This window comes from Electrophorus electricus, chromosome 1, assembly GCF_041902795.1.
Source record: "Electrophorus electricus isolate QZ-2024a chromosome 1, ASM4190279v1, whole genome shotgun sequence".
NCBI classification, from domain to species: Eukaryota; Metazoa; Chordata; class Actinopteri; order Gymnotiformes; family Gymnotidae; genus Electrophorus; species Electrophorus electricus.
Genome location: NC_137497.1, coordinates 38776751 through 38792190, shown reverse-complemented (window position 1 = coordinate 38792190; position 15440 = coordinate 38776751). Strand labels below are relative to the sequence as shown.

At 38.9% G+C, this 15440-nt stretch overlaps 3 protein-coding genes and 1 long non-coding RNA gene across 7 annotated transcripts in view; 1 reads left to right on the top strand and 3 right to left on the bottom strand.

Moving 5' to 3' along the window:
- The window catches only part of gnal (guanine nucleotide binding protein (G protein), alpha activating activity polypeptide, olfactory type), a 36285-nt gene extending 33105 nt beyond the window's left edge, over positions 1 to 3180 (top strand). For all 3 annotated transcript variants that reach the window (XM_035526445.2, XM_081718983.1, XM_027018157.3), the window contains one exon: positions 449 to 3180. In XM_035526445.2, the coding sequence (XP_035382338.1) occupies positions 449 to 595 (147 nt within the window). In that variant the 3' untranslated portion in view covers positions 596 to 3180. The remainder of the gene's footprint in view (positions 1 to 448) is intronic.
- Positions 3181 to 3236: 56 nt separating this feature from the next.
- mppe1 (metallophosphoesterase 1) lies at positions 3237 to 10798 on the bottom strand. 2 transcript variants are annotated; one of them, XM_027018147.3, is made up of 9 exons: positions 9988 to 10798; positions 8963 to 9071; positions 8267 to 8370; positions 7689 to 7769; positions 7384 to 7531; positions 6077 to 6154; positions 4669 to 4791; positions 4393 to 4533; positions 3237 to 3839 (listed from the first exon to the last, which is right to left on the bottom strand). In XM_027018147.3, the coding sequence occupies exons 1-9, from the start codon at positions 10209 to 10211 to the stop codon at positions 3657 to 3659; spliced, it is 1191 nt and encodes a 396-aa protein (XP_026873948.2). In that variant the 5' UTR covers positions 10212 to 10798; the 3' UTR covers positions 3237 to 3656. The 2 variants fall into 2 exon arrangements, with proteins under 2 accessions (XP_026873948.2, XP_081575101.1); XM_081718975.1 differs by lacking the exon at positions 7689 to 7769 and having other exon boundaries at positions 9988 to 10797.
- Positions 10799 to 11363: 565 nt separating this feature from the next.
- LOC113582407 (uncharacterized) lies at positions 11364 to 13620 on the bottom strand. Its single transcript, XM_081695376.1, has 5 exons — positions 13467 to 13620; positions 12833 to 12949; positions 12378 to 12455; positions 11767 to 11892; positions 11364 to 11558 (listed from the first exon to the last, which is right to left on the bottom strand). The coding sequence occupies exons 2-5, from the start codon at positions 12896 to 12898 to the stop codon at positions 11517 to 11519; spliced, it is 312 nt and encodes a 103-aa protein (XP_081551502.1). The 5' UTR covers positions 12899 to 12949; positions 13467 to 13620; the 3' UTR covers positions 11364 to 11516.
- A 498-nt stretch (positions 13621 to 14118) lies between these two features.
- LOC145650627 (uncharacterized) lies at positions 14119 to 15237 on the bottom strand. The gene is made up of 3 exons (XR_014116725.1): positions 15018 to 15237; positions 14590 to 14660; positions 14119 to 14229 (listed from the first exon to the last, which is right to left on the bottom strand). It is a non-coding gene; the product is annotated as an uncharacterized LOC145650627 (long non-coding RNA).
- Between the last annotated feature and the right edge of the window lie 203 nt (positions 15238 to 15440).

The following is a 15440-nucleotide window of genomic DNA, read 5'->3' as shown; positions in this document are numbered from 1 at the left end:
AGGGTTTTAGAATAATTTATATAAATTTATTTTAATTTTATTTATCCTATCTTAATGTGTGAATTATAACCATTAAGTTAGAACCTTAGTTCTAACTTAATGGTATCCTTAGACCCAGGTCTAGTGTGTTAGAATAAGGATTTATTCCATGGAGACAACTAACACTTTTGTAAGTAGCTCTGGACAAACACATCGGCTAAATGCTGTAAATGTATATAGACAGATAATATCTGTTGAATTATGTGGTTTCTCTGCTTTGTGCATTTTTCTCATTCCTACTTTTAACATAAACCTTGTCTTGTGAGTTTGCATGTTATGTGTATTAAAAAAGTCCATCTGAGTGTTTTGTCTCTTGGTATAATTGTTGCATTCATAGTCTTTAGGTAACTTGGTCTCTCTCTGTATGGATGTGTGTGTGTGTGGGTGTGGGTATGTGTGGATTGTACAGAGGATAAGCACAGCGAGTGGTTCGGACAAACACTACTGCTACCCACATTTCACCTGTGCTGTGGACACAGAGAACATCCGCCGTGTCTTCAATGACTGTCGTGACATCATACAGAGGATGCACCTTCGTCAGTATGAGCTCTTGTGATTGGCTGCTGCAGTCTTGTGACTGGCCACTCCTCCAATAAGATCACTTCTTTTACACTCCCAGATAGCTGCAGGACTATGTGAACTACTGACAAGTGACAATGTTGTCATGTGATCTTTTCCCCCACCTTTTGACGCTTCCCTCCGTTTCATCTGATCCTTATTTATAGCCTTTTTTTCCAAGATGAGTGTGTGTGTAGGTGCACACACAAGAAATTCTTGTTTTCAGTTTGTTTGGTTTTTTTGCTTTTGCTTTAAAGTGTTTTCATTTTTACATTGTGCGAGCACTGGTTGGATGTGGACCAGTTATACTAATGGAAATCTGTGGTAACTTCAGGCATGGTAGTCTGAACTTAGACCTTCCGACTTCTCCTCTGCAATCTTGTGAAGGTCTTTTAGGAGTACTTGACATAGGGTGGATAATGCACTTTGCATCAGGTTCCTAAAATGAAGGCCAGGAAGCATAATTCACTATGTAGCACCACCATATTTATTACTCATCTTTTTTTTTTTTTTAATGTGTTTTGCATTTCTTTTATCACTTTTATGTCAAGCGTGCAGGGGTTGCAGGGATAGATGGGGGTTTGGAATAATATAAAGAGCACAGACTTAAGAGTAGAAGTGGTGGATTGTAGGACTTCAAGTCCTCTGCAGCTCTAAGCCAATAGGCACCAGCCGCTTTCTGCCTAGGGAGAACCACCACACTGATTGGCTGATAGATATCGCTCATACCATGGGGGTTGTCTTGGTGGGCGATAAACCTATATAAATAAATATAAATAAACACATAATATATTTTTGGGGGAGGGGGTGTTTTATTATACTAAGGAATGTGTAAGGTTGCTTTCTCTTGTACAGGCCTGCAAAATGTAATGTTATTTTGTACAACTTAATTGAGAAAGAGAAGAAACTTTGACTTGTAGAAGCTCCTTGTGCCTTTGATTACGGCTGTACCTGTAAATGGGGATTAGATGTAATTACATTTTTGACAGCGTTGTACAGCTTGATGTCAAACCTTAACTGCAGCACAGCCGGCTGATGGGAAGTCTTTGTCTCTCTGTAGAAACACATTTTTTCTTGTGATTTGTAAAGATTAATGAAATCTTTAGTATAAAATGAAAATTAGGCAAAAAAATCTTGTATACAATATGCAAAATTAACCACTTACCTATGTTGAGAACTTACAGATAGAGTACATGTCTTTTTTCTGTTCATTTTCCCTTTCTAGGACTCTGACAGCTTTAAAACCATTGGAAATCCTTTTAAGTGTCCAAACTTGCGGCCTGCTGATGTTTTGAGTAGGAAGCAACTTTTTAGACATGGACTGTGTGCTTGAGGCATGTGCACAGGGTTATGGCATTAAATGTGTGAATGCGTGTGTGTGTGCTTGCATGCACATGTGCATGTGTACACTCACATACACACACATTGTGTTAAAACCCAAATGTACATCTGCATTTTTATATTTATATATGTACATATACATTTATAAAGTTACAAAAAGAAGCTATATTCTATAAATATATAATTATACATAGAATGTGTGTGCCTATGCGTATACATATTTATGAATGTCTAGCAAGGTTGTTTGCATAGCAATGCATACACGTAGGCGTACTTTAGAAGCGGGAAGGAAGGTGAGAGAGACTAGTTCCTCACTGACTGTCCCATAAACCTTCAGGACTACGCAAAGGTCTGGGACATATAGGCACTGACTGTCCCTCCTCACAGCCACTGAGCAGCACTGAGCCTCTTCCGCCTGCCCACTGAGTACATCACAGGACAGTCATATGTGAACACGGAGAGCTGGCTAGATCAATGGAGAATGGAGTTGTGTGAGAAGTTTGGGAGAAAGCCCACCTTCACTCATCCATTTGTCACTGCCTGTTTTTGTGCATTAGCACCCACAGCTCACCATTGTCACAATCACCACCATCTGCAAAATGCCAGGCCAAAATACTCTTCCACATTTCCTTTCTGCCCTCAGTGTCCAGGTTTAGTGAACTATGATAGACCCATTTCACTTTATGATGTAATCTGTACATGTGAGTCACATTTCACCGGGGCCCAGATAAATCTGCAAATCAGATGAACAGAATTCTGAATGAATGACCTTATCCCACCTTCAGCTTGCACACGGAAGTGAGGTAAAGGTGAATGTGTCCGTTGGCAGTTCATATCTGTGTGGTTCCCTAAATAGCTCCAAAGCACATATGTCCACCATTTCACAGGGAGACCTGGCCAGAGAGGGGGGTATGGTACTCTATTGTACTCTATCTGGATGGTTGGAACAGGCTATGTGGTGCCACAGTCACTGTATGGTGAGGCCATAGCACTGGTAGATAGGCTAATTCTTTCTTTTGAGGCTTCTTCATGTTCAAATACTGAGTGATGACTGAGTGAAGAAAATTAAACAAAACAAAAAAACCCAACTCTATCTGGCCTTCAAGGACTTCACCATTTTTTTTTATTATGTTTCTTAATTTTCATTTTAATAAAGAGGCACATTAGAAGACCTTTGTCTTTGTTTAGAATGAGAATGTCAGGAGAAATGTAATTTTGCAAATAAAATACCTCTAAAAGAAATGTTATGTTTTATTACTCAACTAGCATAAGAATAACAAATTCCATTAACAAACAGATTTAGATGTTCATTTTTATTTGCATTTGTTTCAGTCAAAACTTTATTCAAAACATTTCTCATAGAGTAAAAAAATCTAATCAGGCCTTGCCACCTGAGTTAGTGAAGACATTTTAAGGTGAAAATCCTTAAAGACTTGGGAAAACATAGGTGAAAGAGACTTTAAAAGTAAATGGATTAATACACAGCTTTAAATAAAAGTAAAGCCTTAGTCACACACACAATCATTAACACAAAGGTTTCAAAAAAATTCCTAAAAATACTTCCAGTTTCAGTTGACTCATCACAGTTCAGTCCAAGTGCATTAGCTGGCATCTGGATCCACTTCCCTGACAGTGAAACTCTGTGCAAAATGGCTCTTTAAAATACCTCGAACGTGTAATCACTGAGCATATATTCACATTAGTGTTAGTGTGCATTTTCAGATAGACTTCTGCTTCCCTAGAAGCCTGTTTGCCAAGCGCAGCGCCCTCCTGAACACACTGAGGTGGCTGAGTGTGATGAGCGCAATTACCAAGACGCTGCCACAGTATACTGCTATAACACTGCTCTCTTCGGGCAGGAAGCACTTAGACAATGCAAAGTCAGACTGAGAAAATGATCCCTGCACATGGAAGCGTGCACACACACACACACACACACACACACACACACACACACACACACACACACAGTAGGAGGCAAAAACAATTGTCAAATTGTCAAAAAGGTATACATGTACCAGAAACAAAGCGCTTTTAGCCACACTCCATTCACTTTGGAAGGTATATGGAGCCCTATCTAGCAGATTTGCAGATTCCTCCTCAAATGCTGAACTCTGCCCACAGGCCCTACTTGGGAGCTCATTTTTTATTACTCCTTACTTTAGACTTCATGCATGTTAATTTGCTTTTATTGTGATATTGTGTGAGTGCCCTCAGATTCTTGATCTACATTGTCAAATTAATTTGCAGAAACTAATTCAGTCATTTCTGATGATTTATACATTTAAACAAGGACACAATCCCTCATTATGAGAAACCATATTAGCCTCAGAAGTATTAGCGTACATATGTACTAACTAAATGAGTGAATTATATACATTGGATATTATTGAAACTAGCTTCCTAACCTACATTGTGTAGCTTCAAATAAATTACCAAAGAGGTTATGGTTACCAATATGAAGCTGGGGTTGTTGCGGTTCCTCCAGCTGAAAGACGGAACACTGACCTCGGGGAACCGGTTTTCATGGAGAAACTCACAGCCACTGTGGGTGTGGCCACTCAGAATAAGGCGGGGCTGGAACCACCACAGCAGCTGATGATTGGAAGAGTGGCAATGTGTGAGTGTGTCTTGTTCTCAGTTCCCTTATTTTTATTCATAATTTTTATTTTGTACATCATAGGTACCACAAGATCAACAGATGTGTTACTGTGTACGCGTGTGCCTCACCATCTTTGAGGCATCCTGAGAGAGCACATCATAGCGCTCATGAAATTGCTTGTAGCGTTCGTTAGGTGGCGCTGCATCTACCCCTGTGCACTTGCTGTCACTGGCCCGATACAGGGGGTAATGCTGGAAAGCACACACAGGACATATACTTGAAAAGTTATCCTTTACACAACTGTCCATTGGTACACCCACCCAGGTTTATTGAACTATTTCAAAGGATGACAGTTCACTTATTTGACTTGCCCACACTTACCTGATTATTTTATGTTATTTTCAGTATTTTCTTAAAGACGTATAACTGAGTGTTACAGAAGCACACTTAGAATAGTGATATTCTGTAAATCTGACTCACGTTTAAAGTGTGGAAAACACACACACCCTGCCCTACCCTTTGTCCCATATTGCACTGCCCTCTATAGGCAAATGAAAGATTTGCATATTTGCTTATATTTACAGCATTTGACATTCATTTAAATAAAATTAGTATGACAGTGTGTGTACTCTGATGGGTATCAAACCCATGACCTTGGTGTTGCACCACCTATCACATTAGTTGAGCTACAGGAACACATAGACAAATGCTTACAGCTAGATATTAGTGCAGTGGCACAATAGCAGTTCTGTGATATAGCTGGTTCTGATCTGCCTGTACAAATTGAGAACACTGGTGTTCTACAACTGACTCAAAATGTTGATTAAGGGAACCATGCATTAACACACCTGGTTCTCCTAAATTATCAAGATGTCAGCCTATACAGTTGCACTAAAAGTGCAAAAAAAACACTGCAGCATGGCATGCCTATGGGTCAGCCCTTGCTGTTATCTTCAGTCTGAAGATATCTTAATATAGAGGTTAAAATTATCTGCAGGTTGATTAAGGAACTGAACAGCAAGGACTGGAGATCTGATTCATCCACAAAAAAAAGAAAGAGACAAAAAACTCAATACATTCAAAAGCAGGTTAGTTGAGAGGTTTATGAAACATGATACAACACTGTTCCCTGAGCTTTGGTCAATGATTGTAGAGTGTCTCTGCTGTATAATGCAAACCAGAGACTGAAGTAAACCAAAGGATTAAAGATTAGAAGGTACATAGACCAACACTACAGTGTTTGCCCTTTAAACACAAACATAAAATGTATAAGGGCAATAGCACTATGCCACTGTGATTAAAATATAACCAAAGAGTACCCTGAACATCTCAACACCTTGCGTACTTAACATTGAGGCTGACCTGCTGTTTTACATAATTCCACAAGGACTGCTAATTTCTGACCAGTGTTCAAAAAACAAAACCCTGATTTGTGCATCAGTATTGCCTGCACACGAGTCAGTACTCATCTCCACAACTCCCAAGATTTTGGGCCAAGCTCTACTCCCTGGCCTGAGCACGCCCTCTCATGCCTACCTGCAGTATGACGGGAGGAGAGGATGCATATTTCTGCACATCTTTGCAGCGATGCCTCTCTCCACCAGCATTATGGCTCTGAGGAGATCCACAGGGACAGTAAGCCTCAGTCAGCACAGCAGTGGACGGCTCTTACAGGACCCATATGATGAAGAAAAAAAATAAATCTCATATCTTATAGGTTTTCATTTTTTACACAAAAGATAAAATCTACGAGAACTTGTAAGAAATGTGTCCATATGACATTAAAGGCTTTTGCTAAAAGAAAATAGGTGAACAACATAACTAAGTGCTTCAGTGTACGTCTTGACAAAGATAAAATGCAGGCACATGATGTATGACTCTGGCCTCTGGCTACATGGCTGCAACACTGAAAAATCTTATTTTGATGTCTCCCTAAAAGTCACTTTGCAGTATACATCTGTTAAAATGATGTGCATAGTAATACAGGAGTAAGCTGTATTTTCATGCTAAAATAAACTGGATAATGGATGAAATCCTACCTTGAAACCCTGAATTCAAATCAGCATGGCCCTGCCTACACCAGCCCCCCTCCCTCTAGACTGCAAATACTTCAAATGCAAGTCAATTTATTTTAGTGAATCACATGCTTAACTACTTCCGCATGACCTTAACCAAGCAGATGATCACTGTAGCTCAGAGCTGCTATTCAAATGTTTACCCGGAATTAGGTTCTAAATCTGAAACTGTGCCAAATAAATATGTTATGAGAATCTGACAGTCGAAATCATGACTATAATCCACAAAACCAAAAAGCTGCGAATAAACTAAGCTCTTCTTTAAAGATGGCTGTGTAGTTGGAGTCTTCTGCTCCTTAACATTCTCTATAAGCAAATCAAAAGTATATTAACCAGACCACTATGAATAATGAACCAGACAACCTCATTAAAAATACCCTACTTTAAGGGCAAAAGGTACCTAACATCTTTAGCAATTTCGTAATAAGGAAACTGTCTGTAAAGGCCTACAGATGATTCATTGAAGCCAGCTTGGGGGAGTCCCTAAAGGGTTGTCGTTATTGCTAAGATATGACGGAGAACGAGAAAGCTCCAGCATGACAATAAGTCTGACCTTCTACCCTGCAATGATTCATATACACTAATCACACAGAGATAGCAATAAGGAGTACATTGACTTTAAACAATACTACAACACAAGTCCTTTATGTGAAAGAGAGACAGACAAACAGATAGATATTCAACAGACAGATATTCAGCTAAAGATATCCTGAGAGATTAAACAAACATTTCATAACCAGTGATAAAGGCGAGCAACACTGATGGTACCTGCTGATGTGATGATGGTGATGATGATGCGTGGGTTGCCTGTACAGAGCAGTTTAGTGCCTGTGAGAGATGGTGCAGCTCACTCTCCACACTTTTACAGATTGGACAGTGATCCCCATGCAGTGCCACACTGTTCACTAGCAAAAAACTATGATGCCCCAAACACACACACACACACACACACACACACACACACACACACACACACACACACACACACACATGTATCATAGTTTACAAGACAAAGTGCACATAAAACACTAAAAAAGTAGTGCAATCTGAAAGCTTCTGTAAAAATGGCTTACTTGACACCTCTCTTAGTGATTATGCGTGCCGACGTCAAATTGAACACTTTCTCAAAGCGCTCCAGTTTATAGCGTGTCATCCTGTTTAGAAGGTAACAGACCTTGGGAAACGTTGCAGCTCAATAACATAATTCCTATGCCTGTTTTGACATTTGTTAACCTGCTAGACTATCAAGTTTGACATGTTCATATTCTTCTTTAATTTCTCAGTAACATGTCCCAACACAACCCATTTACTTATCCTTGTAACTCTCCATACACTTCACTTTTTTCCCATCCCTTTCTCTCTCTCTCACACACACACACACACACACACACACACACACACACACACACACACACACACACACACACACACACACTTTCAGTTCAACCTTAGCAATTTTTTTGCTGAACACTTGACCCTGGTGTCTTGATTCACTGTCACTCTCCAACCACTCATATGGAGAAACCAACTAAACACTCGAATGAAAGCTGGGTTAGTTCATCACAATTTTAACCCAACACTGTCCATTTCTGTTAATTCTTAAACATTAGACAATAGAATTGTAATATTGTTCAGTAACCTTTGAACTCACTCATGATGGAAGCCGATGTCATGGTTGCCAATAAGAACCACAAGTTCCATGTCACTGGGGTGACGGAAGATTTGTTTGAAGCGTCTAACGTCATCTTCCCAGTCCTGAAGGGAATCACAAAGCAATCCATCAGGCAAAAATACAATTAATTAAAACAGCCTTTATGTGACCAGATCAGTTGTGTAATAAATAGGAAATAGTCTACATTTACAGTTGAAATGGCAGGTAGCGGAAACTACAGCACAGTATGACTGGAAGAATTTTAAGAAAGGCAAACATGGAAAACTATACAGTGTGAAACAAAGCAGCAGTGGGAACAGGGAAAATGATATATTATCTGAGACAATACCATAAGGTTAGCTCGCTCATATTCATTTGCATTCATTTGTAACACCAAACCAAATCTACATACAGTCAGACCATTCTGGGGCCTACTCAGCATCCGAATGAGATCTCAGAGCATGAAGAAACGTAGGATAGTTAACCAGGAAGAAAAACAAACAGTGTCATTTGACCCAAAGAGATGTCACAATAAGATGTCACAGTAACACAGTAAGTTATTTTTCCTTTTACTTCTGCCCTGCCCTTTAAATGTCAAGCAAATATGTATGACTGCAAAAACGAATTCATTTCAGATTCAAAATAAAATGAATGATGACGCTGACTTTGGTTGACCTTCCAGAGCCTCAGCTTTACCTTGGGGGAGCTCCATTTGCCCTCATCAAAAATGTCCCCCAGAATGAAGACCACCTCGGGCTTGAGCAGCCACAGCGCCGTCTGGAATGCTCTCTCCATCTGCCACTCTCTAGCAGGTGCAAATGGAAGCAGTTAGCGTGCAGAAGTTCAGCGATGCGCCTGTTCAAGGTTCACTTTAACATTCTCTGTGCAGCACTCCTGTGTCTCAGACAGAGCTGGTGTTAATACATACTGATCTTACACTATATATGTACTTTTATGTGTAGTATCAGTCTTCACACAGGTTGATTTGCCTTGTCAACTTTTTCCTGAACATTCTAAAAGACCATATCCAAAATCCAAACATTTACATTTGCTGAAAAAAAAAAATCTAAGAATAGGTTACAATCCAGGTTTTTAACCAGGTCCCCCTGCCATGTACATATATTTCAGCTCTCTTAAATCTCTTTAAAGATGAAATATTAGACATTCTTCACAGTCTCTGAAAAGGTATAGTTACCTAAACTGGAACGTGGCAGCATGCTGAAAATGTTAAATAGTAAACCTGCATATTTTAACATCTTAATTGCATCGGCCAGTGGGCACAGACAGTGACTTAAAAAAAGGGGATAAAACCTTTAAGGAGAAAATATGACGGCATAACCCGAGTGAATTTTCCAGTAATCAAATTTTCAATATCAGTTATATTCACTAATGGCAATAGGTATTTTATCAAATGAGCTGCGTTTAGGTAACAGATACTGTTTAATCAGTTAACTAGTCTTTATGGCCCTAAAAAATCTCTTCACTTTGTCCATGTAACGTACTTGTACGTGTTCACAATTAGCTAGCTACTTATTTCCCGAAAAACGAAATGCTACCTCAGCTAAGGAGCCAGATAGCTCAATCAATAGTGCATTCAATGATCATGGAACTAGGCAAATATTTATAGTATTACAGCAATGTTATGACTGATATGTCGTAACATCCATGAACATTTCTAATTATTGCTAAACTTTGAGTCCTATTTATGACATGTATCATACCTTCTCAGTTTGTCGAACCAGTGTCCTCTAATAGCCCCGAGGAGATGAGTATCGGACAAGAACAGCGCCCGGAGAGGAGCCCGAAAGTCTTTGTGGTCGGTCATCTCCGGCCACGAGCATCGTAGAATTGTAGGGAAATATATCACATATTCACAGAATATAAAAACGCAGCTAACCCACAAAACGAGCACCATTAAACGCAATTTACCCGTAAAAGCAGGCATGATCTCTGGACAAACAAAAACGCGGCTAATTCATCACTGAATCGCAATGATTTAAACCATAAATCACTGTCAACGAGCTAGCTAGCTAAATTGTTTCACTATTTAGCGAACGAAAGGATTACGATACTACACGGCGATAATTTCCCAAACCATCTCCCATTAAGGGTAAACGAAGCAAACGCGGCGTTGTCACAACATTGGACTTGTGAGTCATCTTCGTCACCAGCCAGTGACTATGTCGATACGCCCTATTTAGGTTGGCGTGTTTGCGATCAAAAATAACGATGAAGAGTCCTGTTAATAGCTGGTACGTCATACATGTGGATTTCACGAAACACCTTGCACGGACTCTTGGCACCACATTCAGTCTGCAATTGCCAGTGGTATCCTCAACACTGAATTCTGTAAACCCCAAGCATCAAAACCCAAATATAAGTCTTTTTGTTGTAGGCAAATCAGAGAGCCGGATGTACAACTGCAGCTGAACTGCTTTGCACTGCCTTACAGCACCCTCTTATGCAGCGGACTAAGACATCATCAGAACTGAGCTGTAACCATCTGCGTAAGCGACAAGTAACAGAAAAATCATGACTGTGCACACAACCTTTGCAAACGCCATCTTGTGCTAGTCACGGATGCTGCAACCACATAGCTGACTCAGTATTCGCAAACCAGAATTATTCAATCTAAATTAATTACGTGTAGATTCGGCACAGTACTGAATAATACAGTGTTAGTGGTGTAAATTAATGGATGACTGTTAAACGTAAATATTAACCCCCACCACTTCTGAAAATGTTTATCATTACAGAAATAGATAAAAGGTTCATTTGTTGAATATTTGTCAAAACGGTTTCATTTGGTGGAGAGCAGCTATAAGGCCTGTTCTTAGTGTTAGCTAAATCATTTCAGATCAATAAACAGTGGATATGACTAAGCAGTTTTGAACATGATTACATGTTGCAAAATTGTTCTACAAATGTTGAATCCAAATCGTTTGTCCCTTTTTCATGGTGACGGCTAAAGGCCTGGATGAAGGTAAAAGGTTTGTGGGAAACCGCACCCCAGTAATAAAAATCGTTGTGAAGAGAGTTGGAAGATAGTCAAAACAGACACAGTACAACAGCAAGGCAGTGTGACAGGATGTAACTTTAATTAATTTGAAGCATGGTTAAATAGTAGTACTTGCTGCATGAAATCTGTAAACACTGTTCCATATGAAGACACAGAGAGAAATTTGCATACTCGGGGAATTTTTAAATTTACTAAACTTCTTGTGTCTGTATAGCTACGGGCAATACTGGGTCATGTGTGTGGTGAGGATCCTGTGGATGGAGTCCACCGTACCTAAAAAAAAAGCAGGACTTATAAAGATTACATTGCATTATCAAGGAAGTAGAATTCGTGATTTATCCATCACCCATTCACTTGCACACTCATGTACTAACAGTGATTCATTCACTCCCACACTCATTTGGCCATACTTGAACATACATATTGTCTTTCAGCAAAATGTAAAAAACTAATTTTTTAAAAGAAAGCCACATTAGCTCACCTGTGCTTTGGCAACATGTAACTCGGCATGGATTCTCTTGCACCTGTTCGCCAGCTCAGTGTACTTTTCTTTCAACCTGTCCTTGTCTCTCCTCTCCTTTAAGAAGTCCTCCTTATAGACCTGGGCCTGATTTACACCACACAACAACAGCCACGATCAGCTCTAACATTAAACACAGAGGGGGAATCAAGGGAGAGTGCTGCAGGGCACTGTCAAACACATAACCAAATATGACACATGCTTTATGAAACATGACCGTCACTCCGCACTCCGTCATCAGTGATTCACACGTCGTCCAGTAACCGTTTGCGCAAATATTACCCTATGGGAAATTTGGGGATGTAAGGCTGTTCAGCTTCTCGTTGCTATAGTGGTAAAAACAAATCTTGGGAATTAAGGGATTTGTTATGCTTAAAGTTTATGTTAATCGGGTATAAATAGTTTTTTAAAATGTGGGCATCTGATCATCAGAACAAAATTTTTTATTGACCGGTGCTTTTTTTTTTTCCATCCATGGGTCCTTATGATAAGATTCTATGAACGGATATGTTTCAAAATTAAATATAGAGAAAAGTCACTTAGTGGGCTTCAATGTGTGCTTCAGTTAATACCTGATGCATCCATATGTTCTGTCCTGCCTGTGAATCATCCTGGTGACACACTGAGCTCTTGTGCACCTCAGTCAGGGCCTAACAGAAACCACTGTGTTAAACAAGCAGCAGGGTGTTCACTGTGTTCACACGCTTTCGAGTGTTAGTGCTGGCTTTTTATATATGTGTAGGATTTCTGTACCACCTGTATTTCTTTTTTGTTGCTTGTTGATGTTTACTTATAAGTAAAAATAACACTAGGAATAGTTTTTACTATTATATGAACAAATTATCAAATTATCCAAATGAATTTAGTAAATTGCTGAATAACTGAAAGTAAAAAAGCATAGGAAACTCAAAGATGACTCCATTTAACTGTTTAACTATATATATGGAAGGAGAGAGAAAGAGAAACAGGTTTCACTTTTTGATCCTCCAAAATGCAACTGATTTTTATCTTTTATTTATCATTTTACCTTATTTAGTCGCCTGATCTCTTGTTCTTGTTGCTGCCCTCTACTAGTCAAAGTCTCACATTGCATTCTCAGGCATTCGATCTGTCCATCAGCCTCATGAAGCTGAGACTTCAACTCCTGTCAAAATCCGACAACCAAAACCTTGCAGTAATCATAATTATGATTATTAAAAACAATTTTAAAAAGAAAGAATAAAAAAGAAAAACTGCAGAGACACACTATCACTACATTTATAAGCATTGATATACATTAATTGATTACATATAATAATTTATAGTGGGTTCATGAATGTAGACCTGATTAGATTCAGATTCTAACAGGATGGACATGACATGTGCATTACACACTTCAAAAGAAGTGAACTAATAAGGTGCTTAGTCATATCCTGTGTAATGTAATGAGGGTTATGCCTGCACATTCTATTCTAGTGTAACTAGTTTAATGTCAGAGTCCTTGGTTCAGTTTACCTGCTAATGTTCACATAGAAGCTTTTGTTTCAAAAGTATGTTATTAAAGATCAACTTTAAAAAAATTGTTTACCTCTGCTCCCCATGGGGACAAAAATTATAAGCTTCAGATATTCTGTTTTAGTAGACTAAGTATAAATAGGTCTACATCAGAATGACCAGTTCACCTTTAGTCACTTTTGTGAAGTTCTCCATCCTTTTCTCTTTATCTTCTTTCATCTGCTGCCAGTTTTTCAATTCAGTGTGTGCACAAGACTCCTCTTAAAGAGGAAAGAGTCCTTACCCTGCATTCACATTGCTGTTTCAGAATTCTGTACTGTTCAGCCCATTTTTTGTTGATGTAGAGAAGCTGATGGCAAAAAACACTACATTTCAGTGTGTGTGTGTGTGTGTGTGTGTGTGTGTGTGTGTGTGTGTGTGTGTGTGTGTGTGTGTGAGCGCGTTGTGTGTGCAAGCATGCGTATTCGTGTCTGACAATACTGACCTCTTGATTTTTTTCCCTCAAGGTAGAAAATGTGATGTATAAATTTGCCATACTAACCTGCAAAAATGCACAACAGTCTGACCCTCATAAAATAACATTTTATTTTGAAACTCTGTTAATCAAATGAGAATGGAAGGGAAGAGTTAGTACAATACTGGAATTTTAGTCCTGCAGACCACATCAGCTTTTTTTGACATGGTTTTCCAGTAATGCATAAAGACGTTAACACTTCTCTTGCATTCCCTTTGTCTTTGACACACACCCATTCACCCACCACCCCCAACATACACACATCTACACACATATCATCTTTTGCTTCTGTCTTCTCCTTTTCGCTCACCTGTGAGTCAGGTGTGTGTTCTATGTCTTGGTCTGATGAACTGTGTGTGTGACAGCAAGTTTTAATCCAATTCTGTAGAGAAGTGTCAAGCTCTTCACCGTCACACCTTAAAAAAGACATGAATAAAACTAATACTAGAAATACTATTTTACATTTATACAATTTAAATTTGCATTTAATTTTATAATACATGTATTATTTTTACAAATACAAATATTTTATAAGTAATATTATATTTCTGCAGCCCTCTAGGAAAGGTGTACATATTTAAATTCAACTAAAATAAATACATGTTAATTATTAAAGATAATAGTAATTTGCCATCTTATATTGTAATTTGATATCTCTAATGAAATAATCAATTTGACAATCCTAAGAACTGAGATTCATTGAAGGTGCTTCCAGTTATTTAAGCTGTTGGTGAATAGCATAAATACCTATTGTTGACGCTGAGAAGATATCCTACCTGCCAGAATGCAGCACATCCATGGCACTCTTCAGTTTTTCTGGCTGCAGGTGCTGACTGTGAAAACAACACTGAAAGCAAATGTTTCAGTTCATTACTTAACCACCACGTGGCTTTATCTTCTCACATTTGCAAGCCCACAAGAACACTCACCATTAAAAAGAAATCCTGCGATACATTCTAAGAAATACTATGAGTGCAGTCTTTATAAAACAAGTACCCAGTAACTTTCATGAGTCATTTAAATATTTACTGGTTTTTTTTATCATCTTTTTTTAAGTAGCCATGTTCTGTTCAGAGTAAATAGGCTGTATTTTAGCTAGTTAGTTTGTTTTACAAAACGTACAGTTGGCTTGTTATCACTGTGGTAAGTTATTATCACTGTGAGTTCAGGTAAAATGTAAAAATTAAATACTGATATATCTCACCGGTTTTGGTTCGCTGTCAGTGTCGGCCTGAAGAGATCTGTGGAGCGTCGGCAAAACTGCTTATTTAAATATACAGGGAACACCCAACCGAGGATTCCCCAAACCAAGCAATTGTCGGTTTCCTAATACAGGGAATCCCTAACCTGCGCGTGGGTAGGAAGAAACGCAAGCGAAGGTGGGCGTGTGCTCTGAGCAAAAGATTTACCACATTTTCACATTCCGCGTGGCACATGCCGGTCATTACACACAGTATGCTATCGGTAACAGGTAATGAAACATTTCGAGCAATATCCTGCTAATGTCAAATCTGACTGTATTGAACAAATTTAGAAACCCCCTCGTGTGTATGTGCGTACGTGTGTGTTTGTTTTTACAGTGTGTTTTAGCCTATTAGTGGAGTGTCTCAATAAGTGGCACAAGATG